Below are 18063 nucleotides of genomic sequence, written 5' to 3'. Positions count from 1 at the left end.
AAATATATAAGATGAACATGGAACACATTTCATGGCAGAAAGTGAGGATGCTGCCATTAAGGGCACTCGGGAGCCAGTTTAGAGAGGTCATATCACTACAAATATGGACAATCTGAACAATAACAGAACAGATGGAAACAAGAACTATACTAGAGCTTATGAGTTCTTGTGACTTTTTTAAAGAGGGAAACAGGAAAAAATGAAACCAGGAGAATGCCAGCCAAAAACAAAACCAACAAACAAAAGAACACGTTATTGTGAAAACTAGAGACAGAATCGGGTATTTAGTCTGTTCTTCTTGGACATAGGGTATCTCAGAGTAACAAACCAGTTGACAAAAAGATTAACTTTATAGAAATAATGTGGGCAATAAGTTTAAGAACTGGAATATCAACATGCTGCAAACATTAAAAAATAATAATAATAATGGATCTAGGCAAAAATTACCAACGCTGCTAATATCACAAAATGAGAAACACCAACCAGGTGGTATATGTCTCCTGAGTGCACCATACAATAGCACCCAGAGACACTGTTGTCAGAGAATCAAACCAGAAACAAATTAAGACACTGCATTTAGTAACTACCAGGTTACAAGAAGCACAGGGTACATGAGGATACAGAAGTTGCCACAGGGATGTTGCTGTTCATTGTTGTTCAGTCACTCAGTTGGGTCCGACTCTTTGCAACCCCATGGACTGCAGCACAGCAGGCTTCCCTGTCCATCACCATCTTCCAGGGCTTGGCCAAACTCATGTGCATTGAGTCCATGATGCCATCCAACCATCTCATCCTCTGTCATCCCCTTCTCCTCCCACCTTCAATCTTTCCCAGCATCGGAGTCTTTTCTAATGATGGGCTTGGCGGAGGAAAAGCACAGGAAAAACAGTCCAAGGAATAATTTGCAGTGTGTGTGTGTGTGTGTGTGTGTGTATACATATACTCAGACCCATGTATAGATACATGCAGACACACACACAGAAAGAGGAACACGTAGACCAAAAGAAACCTATCAATCAGATGTAGTGTGTGGATTTTCCAAAGATGCTGATTTAAACAAGCCAAACAGAAAAACTACATTTACAAAATAGAGTAATTTTAATACTAATATCACATTACATAGCATTAAGAAAGTATTATATAAGGTTATATATTTAAAGTTTTACTTTTTAGAAATAAGCACAGTACTGAAATATTTTCAGAAGAAATGATATAAGATCCAGAACTTACTTTGAAATAATGCTATTTGGGGGAGTACAGATGAAACAAGATTGGCCACCAACTGATAATTGTTTGAACTGAGAGTGAGGTATGGCATTTCCTTACACTGTTCTCTTTAATCATGTGTGTGCTTGAAATTTTCTATGATGAAAAACTGAACAGAAGACAAGTGATCTTGCAATATTGAAAATTATAAAGACAAGTGAAAATAAGCAATGTAATGATACTGAGTAATAGTCTTTTTTTCTCAATTAGGATTAAATTTTTTAAAAAGCTATGCAAAGTTGCATATTCATCATGACAGTTTCTTTAATATTTCGTGTACTACAATTGAATGAATCTCCTCCAAACAGACTGTGTGGACTTTATGCATTTAGTCAGAAGAGGCTCGGTTTCCCTGAAAAGATTTGCTAAGTCAAGCCTCTTAAAATGCTGCTTCTCACAAATTACAGGGCTAAGGAGCAGCAAGAAGTTTAACAACATGATTAGTGGATCCAAGTGTGGCCCTTGAACCCCATTTACTCAGCTGTGCCTTGATTTTGAAAAGGTAAGAAACAAGTGCTAGTGTAGTCTGATTTCTCCCATTTTTCAGAAAGATGAAGCACATTTGATCAAAATCAAGGTACAGATATAAAGCAGTTGCATTTTCCCATCACACACTTAGTAGATCTTTTCAAGCAGCAATGGAGTGACAGACAGTAATGGTAGAGAAGTGAAAAATATTCTTACATTATTTTGATGTCTTAAAGTTTATTATGAGAAAATGCTCATAAATATAATAGTTACCAATATAGTTAGCAGATGAGTAGACAGCAGCAGCATAAAAACTTAAAGCTTGGAGCCCATAGAAATTGAAAGCAAATTACAAAAACCAGTCACATGTAGATAGAGAGTCTTCACTGTTTATTAGCTTCATCTGATTAATAACTTCCTCAAAAGTCTGATGTGTACTTATTTCAAGGGCAGAGTTTATGAGAGTAAATGAAGAAAAAAATCTAGATAGACATTTCATTTATTCAGAAATGTAACATATACATCATACAGAAAAAAAAAAAACTGTCCGATTAGTTTTATGAGAAATATCTTCATGTTATGTAATATTCTTTAATATAGCTATGGACATTTGAAGTTAAAAAGCCCATATTAAAATTCAGTTTTCTGTCCCTCAAAAAGGGCAACACTTGTGAAAATACAAAAACAAAGACAAAGAATCACAGCAAATCACACATATACACACACACCTTCTCCAGACATGTTTAGTACACCACTGTCATGACAGTCCTGACTCTTGCATATGAAAGTAGATTCCACACACCAACATTTGTGTTACCCATGATAGTGAAGCATCATTTGCTGTAAATAAGTAAATAGGGATCAAGGTCAACAATAGCCAAGTTCCAGAGGATAAAACTATGCCACTAGTAGTTACTCTATTTGTAGCTCAAAATGTTTTTTCCCCTAAGTATATACTCTGTCTTTAAAATTGGTAAGGTATAATAACCGCAACTACGAAACCATCTATAGCTAAACCAAACTTCTCCTCTGAAACAATTAAGTCTTATAGTAAGATGTAACACAAATGCAGTGATTCAGTATGTCTTGATAATAAAGGAAGTGAATGAAGACGGATGATGTAACCATCAAACAGAGAGCGGTCATTTTAGATGTGTTTTCAGTAGATATTTTTCCTAATTAAGGGTCTCAATTTTCTACACTAATAGGGGATTGCATCAAGCATATCCAATTGAGGATATAAATGCTGAAAAGTGAAAGTGTTAGTCACTCAGTCGTGTCTGACTCTTTGCAACCCCTGGGCTGTAGCCTGCCAGGATCCCCTGTCCATGGAATTCTCCAGGCAAGAATACTGAAGTGAGTTGCCATTCCCTTCTCTGGGGGATCTTCCCCACTCAGGAATCAAACCCAAGTCTCATGAATTGCAGGCAGATTCTTTACCAACTGAGCCACCAGGGAAGCCCTACAGATGACTATTTGCAAAGTTTTCATATAAATGTACAGTCTTTGAGAATGTAGGAATATTGAAACATATATAAAATTGTGTTCAACTGCAAATGTTATCAAACATTTCCTCAGTGTACAAAAAACTCCTATTAAAGGAATGTTAGCAGAAGGAAATGGCAACCCACTCCAGTACTCTTGCCTAGAAACTTCCATGGATGGAGGAGCCTGGTAGGCTGCAGTCCATGGGGTCGCTAAGGTTCGGACATGACTGAGCAACTTCACTTTCACTTTTCACTTTCATGCATTGGAGAAGGAAATGGCAACCCACTCCAGTGTTCTTGCCTGGAGAATCCCAGGGACGGGGGAGCCTGGTGGGCTACCATCTATGGGGTCGCACAGAGTCGGACACGACTGAAGCGACTTAGCAGCAGCAGCAGCAACACCCTTGTAAATAAAATTAAGAGATCAAATACATATTTGAACTTGGATCAGTTGAAATTTTATGTTCAAAGTTATAAAGAGTCTTTTATCACATTTCATTATACAGCAACTGAACTGCCAGAGAGGTACATAAGCAGTTACAAAATAAAGCAGCGTATCAGGAAACCCAGAAACAGGAAAGAGCACTGTGTTTTAGAAAATGTTTCTTTTAAAAAAATTTAGTAAATGCCTAACAATCTGCTTCTTTACAAGCAAATGAATAAAGAAGATGCAGTAACACAAAATAAAAGGTCTTTAGATGAATGAGGCCATGAAGGCTTATTAGAAGTGGTCTTCAATCACTTCAACACCTCTGTTCAAAGCAGAATTATTAGAAACTCCTAGGAAAGCTCAAGAATGTGAACTGGAGGTGATATGGAGGTTCAAGAATGAAAATTACATCTAATACTCACAAGTTCCATCAATTTATGTAATCATCCTAGAAGTCATGCAGATCTTAGTTCCTTAACCAGAGATTGAACCTGTGCCTTCAGCAGTGGAAGCATGGACTCCTAACCACTGGACCACCAGGGAAGTCCCAGTGACTCATCACTGACCTTGCTTCTGTGTCCCATTCCCAACTTCCTGACTCTGGTTACAAAAAGAACAGTTATTATCCAGCATTAGTAGATAACCCTATACTACTTATGCAAACCGATCACCAGCTGGTTTTTGTTGTTCTAAATCATAAATCTTTAGGCTGTAACATCTCTGCCAAGTAAGAGAAAATTCTTTTCTAATGCATTTAATACAAATTCTGTATTTGAAATAAATACTTCTCAAGCTGATCTAAATAACAAATTAACCAGTAGATCAGCTATGGCACAAATTGACATTTTAATTAAATGTGATGATGGGCTGACTAATCTAGCAGTAGTCTGAAATGCCCTTTGGCTCCTGCTCTTTCCATATTATGATTAGTCCTAGATGGATCCAGTTGTAATCTTCCATCTTTGAACACCTGAATTATCTCTACAAAAATGATTATTTTCCTGAAGGTACATGCTACTCCTATACTCCCTCCTCATATAACCTCACTAAGTATCAGCTATATATGGTGTATATGTATTGGGTGGGCCAAAAAAGTTCATTCGAGTTTTTCCAAAAGATTGTATGGAAAAACCCAACGAACATTTTGGCCAACCCTAACCATACAAACACTTATTACTATGGTACCACTATAATGACAAGAAAACAACGCTTATATAATACTGTTGAAACAGAACTGCAGCCCAGGCAACAAGCTGTAATTACTGTATTTACCCTTGACTCTGTAAGAAAGAGCTGAAAAATAACATATCGAGATTGCTTAATCCTCAGAACAGATAGAAAACATAGGGTGATACAGAAAAATGTAGAGATAGAAAGCTTTCTACAAAGTTTAGAGAGAACACAAATGGAAAGGCATTCCCCTGAGGAACAAGCAGGGTGGCAGTATCTGAGAATAAGCCAGGTCCATGGTCTGGATCATTTTTGAGACCAAGAGAGACAGACAGGAGGGTTTGGTAAATGGATACACGGTCCCCTTTTTGCTGTTATGAAAATTCTGGATTCAAGTCCTGTCAAATGCCAACAGGAGGGAACTACACAACAGAAGCATCAACTCTAAGCCACAGAAAGTGCTGGATAGATATGGTCTCATTGTAAGAAGGGGCTGTCCTCTCTCACATGTGTTTGGGCCCATAAGCACTCATGCCACTATGCCCACACGCCACAGCGCCCAGGCTCTGTGTTAAGGAGAAAGACAATTTGCTGAAATATAGGCAATGAAGTGGTAAATCATAATTAAATTAACTTAAACATCAATATAAATGAAATCTGTAAATGCAAAATAATTTAATGAATTCATACAGTGATTTAGACATGTAGGTTTTCCTTCAAAACGTGGTCACGTTTCTTCAAAACGTGGAATGGACAGAGATCACTAGCTGTCCATTCCAGGAAAAAGGCAGAAGGGGTGACAACCTCAGGGATGCCTTTAAAAATCTCCCTGCCTCTGGGTCCCTCCCCATTTGGGACTAACACAGGGATTCTGAGAGATGGAGTCGGTCTCTAGCTGCAGACAGGAGCAAACAGGATGAGGAGCACAAGGCTGTTTCTGACATTAAAAGCAATGAAAGAATAAATAAGCAAACACAGTTTCAAGAAGAGCTATACAAGAGATCTATATCAAGTGCAACAAGAGAAGAAAAGATGTTATCTGCCAGGCTTTCATGCTGACAAAATAATCCACATATGGGTCTCTCTGTGACATCCGCTAATAGAAAAAAGAATCTAGATACCTGGTTAGAAAGGAGGATGAAAATAAAAAAGAAAGCCTGTTTACAATCCAATCGTGTCTGCTCAAACATTTTCATACAATTATTTTCCCTCTGTAATGCACTTCTTATTGCGATGTGAAAATGGGCTTTCTTGCTTCGATTTAAATTGCACCTTCTCAACGTATCTATAGCTATATCACTTTTACAAATTTTCAAGTGTCAGTAAGTGTTTCTGTACCTGATAAACAGATAAACATTGGGCACTTAAGGTGTATTCCCATACAAAGGCAAGAGTACAAGGCAAGACTTCAGGGTCAAGTAAAATATACTAGCCAAGGACAAAAAGAAGTGAAGCATACAGAGATGATTGGACCATGGGGAAATCTTGGGCTTGGGGGTGGGGAGAGGCGGGAAATCTGTAAAATTGCTCTTCCCTAGATTTCAGCAGGTGTGACAGACACAGAGCGCTCCATGCACAGGTGTCCAGTTCTCTAAGGTTTAGGGTGTGGAGACCACACACAGGTGGTGCTGTGAACCCTACAGGAAACCTTTTCACTGACCGAGGATCACCTGCTAACTACAGTCCCAAGTCCATCTGACCACACGAGGCAGAGAGTTTCTAAAATATACTCCTCCTCCTAATGGTCCACAGTTATCATTATTAAGAGTAAAATATTGCATACATGTGATGTGTGGAGGTTTGTTTTTTTTAAATTAAGTACTTCACAGAAATGCAGTTAAGCAATGTAGGAAACAAGTAGTTATTCTGCTGAAAGATAACTGGGAAATACTGGTATCAGATAGGAAGTGCGACAGTGCTCTGACTCCAAGTCTGGTATCTCGAAATGTCACAAAGGGACCTTGGTGTACAGTAAGTATCCATGCATTTTCAGCAATAACTCCACTTGTCTTGAACGTGAAGACATGTACTATGGTTGCACCGTAAGCACAGCCTGTGTTAGTTCACTCCACTGAGCCTCAGACGCCCGACGGTAAAGTAGGGGAGAGGGACCTGGTGGTTTCCCAAGGGACTGCCCCCCACTACAAGGATATGGAAACCTGTCCCAGCATCCCTTTTACAATACACTGACAGCCTCTGTGGGGAGAAGCCATCCATATGCCTAGACTTTCATGTGCTGCATGGAAGGAAAGGATTCTTGTGTTAGAGAAGCAGATATAAATGACACAGTTTGCTGAAAAGACTACACTGCTTCTTTGTGGAGTGTTAAGTTCCAACTTAAAGACCACAGACAAAATGCTTCAGCCCAAGGAAGCAAGGATGGCTTACATCTTATCAGCATTTTAAAACCTAACATTTCCTGTGTTCTGGTGTGGGGGAAACATATATTGGCCTTTTTTTCTTTTTTTAATGGATGAACCGTATGAAAAGGCAAGTTTAAAAATAATTTTGCAACCAAAATCGCCATATGTTGATGTCTGGTTACTTCACTGGAAAATCGACGGATGAAATGAACATATTTGCCACACCAGATATCAACCAAAAAAGCTTTCTTTATGGTATTGAAATGCTGTCTCTGGAACAAGCATCTTGGTCTGCAGACAGTACGCCTGCTGCTGAACTGCTGTCGCCTGACAGCCCGTCTTATCTGCCAAATTGCTCATTAGGCCTGGCAATTTTCACCTGCGCCTCCAGTTTATACTCCAGCAGGGAATAAACATCAGTCTGCTTGCACCATCCTAGGTAGTGAGCTTCCAACACCCCTTCAGTAAACCGGCCCCCAGCCACCAGGAATTCTCCAAACACACTCACCTTGTGTACACACCATTATTTTTAAAATGTCAATTCGGCTTCCAGCTCTTAGAAGCTCGCTTAGTTTAAATGAAGCAAAAAAACACACAAAAAAGAGATGATATGCAAAATAAGCCATATATTGCAATGCAAAATGGGCTGACCAATAATTTATGTAATTATTCATGCCAAAAAAGAACATAAACAATGTGAATGGAGTGAAGAATGTTCATTTTGGGGAGTATTTCTGAGTGCACAGGTGACAACAGAGCAGAGCGCAGGAGCCCTCTTCCAATTGGCTATGACCCATTCAACCTTGACTGTAAGTCTGAAAGGAAAGTGCTCGAATTTATAAATAAACAATAGAGGTACCGTGGCAACCAGAACAAAGAGGCAGTGAGCGTACTCCAGGCTCTCTGCCTTTGCTGCCTCCACAGATGCCTGCCAATGAGCACTCTGACATCCAAAGAGGGACTGATACACAAAAAATAGATACAAAAGAGGTACTTTGTGGGCAAAAAGCACCAAAGATATGAAACAAAATGTCTGAAACCCCATAGAACAACTTCTGATGGAATACTGTTTTTCATTTTGCAGAAGTAAAATATTCACCACCAACCCTACAATTAGCTAGAAAATTACAATAATTACAGCAATTTTGTATCCCATCTCCAATCCAATTAATAGATATATGACCTTGTCAACATGTAATAACCAGATTGCATCTACAACAAAACTGGATGAGTTTTATAGGCTGAATAGAACTTGCACAGTAAGAAGGTAATTATTTGAAATACTGAGAATGCCATTTGTATGCCATGCTCCACTTCACAAGTTAAAAGGAAATACAATAGGAATATTATTTCTATTTTCAATATATATTTAAATTAAATCTGGAAAATAGTGTTCTAATATCAGTTAAGAGGATAGATCTCTAACCCAAAGATCTTAGATCTCCTAGCAAGACAAAACCAATCTGTATATTCTTGAGTAAGAAAAAAATTTAGAGTTCAAGAATGAGGCAGGGGGGCTAACTTTATAACACAAGCTTGTATAGCAATTCTTGGTGTCTCTGTAAGTTCTAAAAGCTAGGGAGCTAGTAAAATCTTACCAACTAGTTAAAGAGCACCATTTCAGCAACATTTTGCCAGAAATGGTAAAAATTCACTATAAAATTAAAATAGCTCAGAAAAGTTAAAATGTTAAAAGACAAGCTAATCAGATACTTTGTTTCTCAGAACTTTTACAGCAATTTTATTTCTAGGACTTTTTCCATCACTAGGGCAGATGCCACTGCCAAGGTATCTTGAATCTTTAGTGTGGCTCTTCCAAAGGAAATACTAAATCAGCATTCTGGCGTGAAAAGGAATCCTGCCAGCATTCTAAAGCTAGACTACCCTCAGAATGTCTGGCCCTATAAACAGCCTTTAGAAATCTTTTTAAAAAAGAAAAAAACACCATAGAGTGAGAAAAATAAGACTTGGTCTCAATGATCTGCTCCAGAAATTGTGCCCCTGAGCACAGTAAGTCTCTCTAAATTTGGATTTGTGAACATTAAAAACAGAGGAAGCTAAGTACCTATCACAGAACTGTGAGGTTAGGAGAACACAGTTCCAAATTCATTCTATATGAGAGTACTCCACCCAACACCACCCAAGAAAGGCAATGTGTTCTATCCAGGAAAACACATCCTATATACTTGGGCCCTGTAACTCCTCAAACCTTTAAAACATCCATAAGAACTGGATCTGCACTCAAGAGATGTCATTATCACCATCCCCTTTCTACAATTTCCCATTACTCTAGTGTTCATCATGTGTCAGACACTATCAAGAGTTCAAGCATCTCATTTACTCTTCACGGTCCTAGGACAGGTACCCCGAGATGAAGGAACTGAGGCCAAGCGAGGCCACTGATTGCGCTTGATGTGGTTTTGCCTTACTTTTTCTGAACCATGAATACTCTAAACCGTGTTCTAGAAAGGAGTGTCTGCAGAGTCAGCTCATGTTAAAAGTGTAAAATACAATAGACTCTCAAACTTATCAAAAGTCTGTTTAAAAAAAAAAAAAAAGAACAGGTTATCAGCATCTGGTTGTCATTAAATCAAAGTATACCTATCTATGACTGAAGGATGCAGAAACCTGCCAAGAGATGCCAGAACAACAGTTTTAAGTGTTTGCTGTCAAATTATTACCTTCCTCATTTGCCACTCCTTAAAATGGCTCTATTGGCCTGAAAACCTCTGGATTTCTCCACTGTGGCAGAGGAGATCCAATGGCCCACAGCACTTCTGGAGGCCCAAATGTCTTGATTATTTTAATCAGAAGAGGAAAAGTAAATTTTGGGAGAAAAAGAAAGCGTTTTCATTTTTTTTCTCAAATCACAAGACAATGATACTTCTAGAGTTTTCTTAGCTTCCATCAGTTCCTTATAGAATAAAAGAGATGAGTGAATTAATCCATAGAAAAATCATCACTTTATTTCTTCAAGATAAGTATTGAGGCTTATTTATCTGAAATCGTTATTAACAATGCCTCTAACTGCAGTTGATTATCGCATGACTAAACAGATCTCTACATATTGTTGGTTTCTTTCTTTTCATACCTGAAAATGAGGAAGATCACTGAACACAAACTCCTTGATAGCAAAGACTTATTCACTCAACTCTAGACTCTGATCGCCTAGTACAAAGCCTGGCCAGCACTGACTGACCCTTGTTTTATTTCTGAATGAATAAGATTAATACTATAGAAAATGACTCATACATATTAAGTAACTTTTACGTAGCCACCAAACCTTGTACTTAGTACATGTTTAACATGCATTTACCCAATGCCTGCCAAGGACCTAAAATCTAAATAACCTTAGCAAATAAAAGTCAGAGCTTCTTATTCTTAATATTTGTGTATTTTCCCACTGGTGGCTACAAGACAACACATATGCTTCAAATATAGCTTCCTTTTCTCAATAAAAACAAGGTAAAAGAGATATTTGGGGTTGAAAACAGCATTTAAATTTTAACACACAGAGCCAGACAAATGCGGGTGGTGGTAGTGTAGAAATCATGTTGAATCAGTGAAGTCAAAAGATACAAACAGATGGGCAGAAAGCCATTCAAATTCTTCCTAACTTAAAGATAGGACTGGCCTTTCTTCCAGCACATATCTAAATTTAAGGTGCATCTTACTATATAAAACACCTGAATAAAAAAACTACAATAACACAACAAAAAGCTCTGTACTTCATTATATATATTGGTGTAATTACTCACATTAAGACACTGCTTTCCAAACATCAGGCACCTATGAATACTTACACTATTATTTAATTAAAATTTTCTTTAAATCGAAACCAGGCAATCCATTTTTTAAATGGATTGTTTGCTCCAAGCAGATAATCATTAAAGCATGGACTTATTGAGTTAGTATATAATAAAAGAAAATGATCTGTGCACAACGTACATAATACTTCATATACCATACATGGCACACGTATCACATTTTGGATCATCAGATGTGTTAACTATTAAATTGATGTTCTTTCCTTATTCTCCATAGATAGACAGAAATATGGAGATATTATATAGTAATACATTAATATATATGTGTGTGTGTCTATATATATATATGCCTATATATCTTCAAGGGACAGTGGAAACAGAAATAGTTTATAGACATCTAGAAGCAAATTACCAAGATGCTGTAGGCTGCTACCAATACAGAAAGTGGGGACAAAGATACATTTTGCAAGAAAAAACTGCATATTTTCAAAATTATCTAACTATATTCTAGATATTACTTTTACATATTATTCCATACCTCTATGTGAAGATGCACTGAAGACTACCAGTAACATCACACAGGACTAAATCTTCTACTTGAAAACTGAAATGTTTCTAAATAGATGTGCCTAAAAGATAAGTGATTTCTAACATAAATTTGTTGCAATAGGCCTTTTTTCTCTTACCAACTGCTCAATGATAAGATTATACAATTACAAACACTAAATATTATGTTTAGCAGACATTCTTCACATTTGTGAGTAAAGGAAGGGAAGGAATGGTAGGAGTGGCTATAGAATTCTTCAAGCTAGTGTGCTGGAACTTGGGCCCTCTGCATCCTAGGATTTCTACTATAAAGTCACTAAGTCCGATATTTTCTTTCCTTGAGGTGGTATCTCATAGCAGCTCTTCCAGATCCCTGAAGATAACGATGGCCCCCTCCAGATAAAGATCAAGAGACAATTATAACCAAGTTGACTGTCAATCAAACATGCTCTGCTTTGTTTCAATGGAAGGCTTTGGATTACTTCCATTTGTTGCAGCATTCAGACAAAAACATAGCAAGAAAAATTCAAGTAATATCACTTTATATTATCCTTACTGATCTTTAGTGAGCTATTAAAAGTTTACCAGTCCAAAGTAATCTAAGCTCAATCCAAAAATGTAAAGAATCTTACTCATCTCTCTTGCAAAAGACATCTGCCCAGATTCTAAACTTAATCAATTTTAAACAGATAATGAATTCCATTCACAGGAGCATGCCTGAATAACAAAAGTTGGCATCCCTGTAAATGAAGATGAAATATGCACTTACTCGCACGAAGGACTGAAGGGGTGACCTCGATCTCACTTGTTGCTTGGTAAGGCTGGAAAGCTGAGACATTGTTGGTGCCGAGCTCACTGCCGAATATCTCTGGGCTCTGGGTGCCTGTGGAGCTGGCACTGGTGCCATCACCTCCATGATGTGGGTCTTGTTCATCAAACACAGCTACCAGCTAGAAATGAAAGGTGAATTTGCAATTATACACAAAGGCATTTAAAAGGACAACCCCTAACTTACACCATCTTTGGTGTAAATAGTGATATTTACACACCCAGGAATGTTATATTTTGGGAAGAGGAACTTCAGAGAAATAGGCTTGCCCTGGGTTTTGATACTTTTCTTTTACATTTCTAAGTTGTACATTTCATATGCAAAATTCTACAGGTGGAAAATAATAAAATGGTTTTGTATCACAGAATGCTAAAGGGGATAGAGTAGATTTAAATCTTTTTGTCGATAGTATATCAAGCGAAAAAGAAAGTGTATATACCTGCATATAAATACATATACATATATATGACATGTAGTATACACAGCATAGGGTAATAAGGGACCCTTCATGTGGGAAGAAGGGGATATGAACTGTCATAAAGCATCTGCTCATGGTGCATAAGAAACACAGGAAGGACAAAAGAAACTCATTAGGCTGGTAGCCTACAGGGAGTTAGAGGGAACGAGGCAGAAAGAAAGAGAATGGGAGCAGGTAATGAAGATAATGGGGTGGTGACACTTTCCTGAACATATTTTTCTGTAACTCTGACTCTTAGAGCCACCATAATAATTAAAATATTTAAAACAAATAAATAATTGAAATCAACCAAGAGGCAAGGTGGGGGTCTGGAGGCCGGATGATCTAAAATGGAACACAAACAAATAAACCTATTACAAATGAAAAACACAACCACACAGAAAAAGGTGGGGAAGAAAAGAACTAAGTAACTCTGGAAAGTTATTTTCACTGTTTAAAGTACATCTAAAGCAAAAAGGACAGGAACAGAAATATTGTATTCAATCAGTAAGCTTGTTTCTCACAAGCATATGGTTTAGAAATTCATGCTACTCCTACTACTACCATTACTACTACTATTACTATTCCTTCTCCTCCTCCTACTACACACACACCTCAAGAATGAATGAAAAAGAAAAATATTTTGGACAATGAGAGCCAAAGTTCTTACAAAGTTCAGAAACAGAAGTGAAAAAAAAGAAAGAAATTAACTGTAGTATTAGATTTGAATTGGAGGCATCAGTGTGAACTCAAGGTTCTCATAAGTAGGTAGGTACACAGGTACAGATGGATGTGAATCCACATGTGGTATAGAGACCACACATGTATGTCCTAGTTCTGTCCACTGAGACATCCTTGAAGCAATGACATTGCTTCAATGGATACGAATGACCAGATCTTGGTTTCTAATACCATTTTCCAGTAAATGAACTAGAAGTCTGTAGAAAAACAGTTAACTCCAGGGGCAGGGTAAGAAAAATACATGATGAGCCTAGAACGCCTCATGATGCTAAAGAGAACATCTAAGGGAATCAGGGGCCAACCTGAAGGAGCTCTGAATCACCAAAGCCATTTGGGACGCTTGTAAACAAATAATGATAGCATTAGATTATAACCCAAGATAAAACTAAACCTCCTTGAGTTCATAATGATATAATCAAATAATCAAAGAAATAAATGATGGAGAATGGACAGCTCTTCCTTACTGGAGCATCCAAATTAATAAACATGGAGAAAATAACCAAAAGAGAAATCATCACTAGGCAATCTCCACAGTCAGAACTGTCGCAGGCAAGATCTACCAGTGGATGCTAACATTAATTATAAGAAAATGATCAGAGGTGGACATATCTCAGAGTATCTCCCCATAAGATGCTTTTTAATTAAAAAGAGAAAATAGTATCTCGCAGGGCAGAAACTTGGCAGACAGCACTTCTCTAAGTAATAAGACGTATTGACAGCATGTACTCTCTGAAAAATACACCAAGAAGTATACGACGTTACTTCCATGGTGCTCCTGCCCAAAACACATAACTTTGATCTAATTGTGAGGAAACATCAGACAAATCCAAACTGAGGAACATTCCATAAAATAACTCCTATTCTTTAAAAATATCAAGACCAGGAAAGTAAAGGGCTGACCAAATTGTGCACCTTGGAGGAGACTGGGGAGAAATACAAGCTGCGTGCAGTACGGGGTCTTTGCCTGGATCCTGGACTAGAAAACGGGCATTAGCGGAAAAGAGGCAAAATTCAGATGAGGGCTATAGATGAGTCAGTAGTATGTACTCAGTACTCTTTGGTTCCTAACTTTGATAACTATACTATGGTTATGTCAGATGTTAATATTAGGGATAGGTGAAGAGTACATGAAAACACTCTGTACTATTTTTGTAACTTTTCTGAAAATTGAAAAATTTCATAATACAGTATTACCAAGTACGGTATAAATTCACTCTATTTAAACTCACTCTATTTCTTCTTACAACTAAACAGTGGCAGCGCTTCTTTAAAATCTCAAAGAGGAAAAAAGTTCTATGGTACAGAACACCTTGGTCGTTCACCCTCCAATCCCATGCCTAGAAAACTCAGCTTAGCCTTCCAAGGGAAGAAAAGATAGGACCACACCCCTAAAGAACCAAGCCTTCAGCTTCCAACCCAAGCCTTTTCAACTCCTTTTAGTTAACAGACTGAAAGAAGAAGTCACAAATGATGAAAAGTATTTATATTACAGTTTGAATTAATTCTATTTACATCCATCAATTCATAAGGCAAAAAAGAAAGCCACCATAAGGTCATAGAGATATGCAGACAAACAGGAAGCTCAGAATCCTGCTGTGGCATCTTATATAATTAGCTGATTAAACAACCTGAAGGAAGGCTAAGTGGTAAGAAGAAATTAAAGTCGGATGAGGAGTTGGGCCACTCAACCTTATAATAAGCATCATCAGTGAGAAAAGAAATCCTTAGCAATTGTAAAAAATGGAAAGGTATTTGTATGTATACACTAGTTTTCACAAGTGGTATATATATGTTTTCATGGTATATATATGTATATATATCTATACCGTAAACGGTATACATTATCAACCTGTTTATCTCACAAGCATCTCCTCTGATTAATAATAGGCATTCTACAGATCAGGGTCAGCAAACATTTTTCTAAAAATGTACAGAGACTAAATAATTTTGGAGCTGTACAAGTCATACAGTCTCTGTCACACGATTCTACTTTGCATTGTATCATGAAAATAGCCATTCACAATACATAAATAAATGATAGTGACTATGTTTAAATAAAACTTTATTTACAAAGCAGATAATGAACCAAACTTAACCCATGGGTCATAGTTTGATGATCCTGCACTAGATTGCTCATCCCTCTAGTAACATCCAATTTAAAATTTTCCATTTGGGAAATAAAACTAAAAGTCAAGGCACATTGGTAACCCTGCTAAGCTAAGAATATTCATTTCAAGCTCTTCATCAGGATTTTGAATTTCTGTACTTGATTTTAATTTCATCAGACTTCTTACAAGGTGTGTGGCTTCATATGCATTTGAAGATATTAAGTTTTGACATTTTGGCGCTTAATTGGAAGCAAATGAAATTCAAGTTTTGTTATTAACTTTTCACAATGATGTGTTCTCCTAAGAATAAAGTCTTTTCTGCAAACGGAAAATGGAGATTGAAAATTACAAAGAATGAGTCTTTAAATGCCACACATGATGGAAGAACTTATACACGTATATTAGTTTCAATAATTATCTCCAGCATTTTTAGAAAACACAAGTATCATGAAATCTGGACTGTGTCACGAACAAATGCTGTTTGAATTTCAGTGGCAGAATCACAGTTGGTGATTTGCAATATGCCAAAAACATACAATTCTACAGCTTTCTTTTAAATCGAAATTTAAGTGCCAGGTGCAGATATAAAGTAATTTTGTGTTAAATTGGGAAGGATATATAATTTTAGAAAATCCACTCTACAAGAATACACAGTAGCACAGCAAAAGAAAACAAGACCTTCACAAAAACATCATTTAAAAACATTAAAAAACTATCACGCCCTTCAAAAAATAAAGGAAACGTCTTGCTCTTAAATTTGTGAAACGTGACTCAAACCCATATTTTAACAGATGGAATCTTCACTGCTGCCCATGAAGTAGACTGTTTTTGAAAGTTCATTTTTAATTTCGACAGCTATTATTTCATCACTCTTGTGATCCATTCACCCAAAAAGTCTCCACAAGAAAAGAGAGGCAGAATTTAGGATAACAGCCATGATGAAAGTGAAAGTGACAGTTGCTCAGTCATGTCCGCCTCTTTGCGACCCCGTGGACTGTAGCCCAACGGGCTTCTCTGTCCGTGGAAACACCTAAGATGACCCACCTATATATAAAACTCCAAACTTGGCCACACATTTCCACCTCCCTTGGAACAAGTCATTTCAGCTGCCTGAGACACCAGAACCTTCCAGCAGAAAATTCATCTCGTAAATATCGTGTGCGAATGCATACGTAAACCACTGGAGGATCAAGGATGGCCTCCTTTATGAATAAAAAAACTGCATGGAGCAAAGTGGCTAAGGACATAGAATTCACAATCAAAGAGAACTACAATCAAAACCAGCTCTAACCTTACTTTTTGAATGGATGTTGGCCCAATCCACTGGCCTCTCTGCCATCCCTAAGGCTTACATCTCCTCATCTCAAAAGAGGATGGTGGTGAGGTTGGCAGAATAATGCTCATGACTGTCCACCTAAGTCCTCAGGATCTGTGGGTACTACCCTTCCACAGTGAAAGAGACTTGAAGATGTGATTCAGGTTAAGGACTTTCAAACAGGGAGACTGTCCAGTGGGCCCCATCTAATCACACAAGTCTGGATAAATGGAGACTCTTTCCCGGCTGTGGTCAGAGAGAAAAAATGTGACAATGGTTAGACACACAGTACACTCCTGGCTCTCAGGAAGGTGGGGGTCTCCGGAAGGCAAGAGAATGAATTCTCCCCTTGGGCCTCCAGGAGAGAATGAAGCTCTGCTCACACCTTGATTTTACCTATGTCAGACTCCTACCCTACAGAATTGTAAATTTAAAGATGTGTGATGCAGCTGGAGAGCATGTGTACCACAACTACTGAGCAAACATGCCACAACTAGAGAGCCTGAGTGCCACACGAAGATTCCACATGCCACAACGAAGACTCAATGCAGCCAAATAAATATTATTCAAAAATGATAGATATTAATAAATGTGTGGTGTTTTAAACCACTAGTCTGTGGGAATTTGCTGTGGCAGCAACAGGAAACTACTCAAAGCCCTGGCCTCTCCTCCTGGACTTGGGACATATGCACATCAGCTTCCAGAACACAAGCACACCCTCACTGTTACCTAAAATTAAAGCGATATCGTGATGGTTGATAAACACAGACTTCTGGAATTTTGAGGATCAGTTCCAAGAGTAACTGAAGACTGAGGCAAAGTTCTTTGACACCAGTAATAAGAGGGGAAAACAACAGGAAAAGGAAAGGAGAAGGCTTGCTGGAAAAATTCAGCATCGCAATAACCACAGAGTGAAGCTCTTCTGCAGATGCCCTGCAACCTGCCTCAACCCCTCACAGAAACACGAAGCAGCTTTTTACATTCTGTTTCAGGGAAAAGAAAACTGAGACTCAGAAAGATTCATATGACTAGAGTTTAGCTAGACGTATATGATGAATCTGAAATTGGAAGTTCAAATCTATCTAACTTCAAAGATGCTATTTTCTCCCTACCTCG

The 18063-nt window shown here is 37.8% G+C and overlaps 1 protein-coding gene across 30 annotated transcripts in view; it reads right to left on the bottom strand.

Annotated features, from left to right (window-relative positions):
- Nucleotides 1–18063, bottom strand: part of PARD3 (par-3 family cell polarity regulator) — a 598386-nt gene that overhangs the window by 334809 nt on the left and 245514 nt on the right. For all 30 annotated transcript variants that reach the window (XM_081554391.1, XM_081554371.1, XM_081554384.1 and 27 more), the window contains one exon: nucleotides 12267–12447. Coding sequence is in view for 23 of the 30 variants with exons in the window: in XM_081554371.1 (XP_081410497.1) it covers nucleotides 12267–12447 (181 nt within the window). In the remaining 7 variants the exon portion in view is untranslated. The remainder of the gene's footprint in view (nucleotides 1–12266; nucleotides 12448–18063) is intronic.

Source organism: Giraffa tippelskirchi, chromosome 13 (assembly GCF_054371585.1).
Source record: "Giraffa tippelskirchi isolate mGirTip1 chromosome 13, T2T-mGirTip1v1.2.pri, whole genome shotgun sequence".
In the NCBI taxonomy this organism is placed as follows: Eukaryota; Metazoa; Chordata; class Mammalia; order Artiodactyla; family Giraffidae; genus Giraffa; species Giraffa tippelskirchi.
Note: the sequence above shows the minus strand (reverse complement) of the source record. Positions and strands in the feature narration are given on the sequence as shown.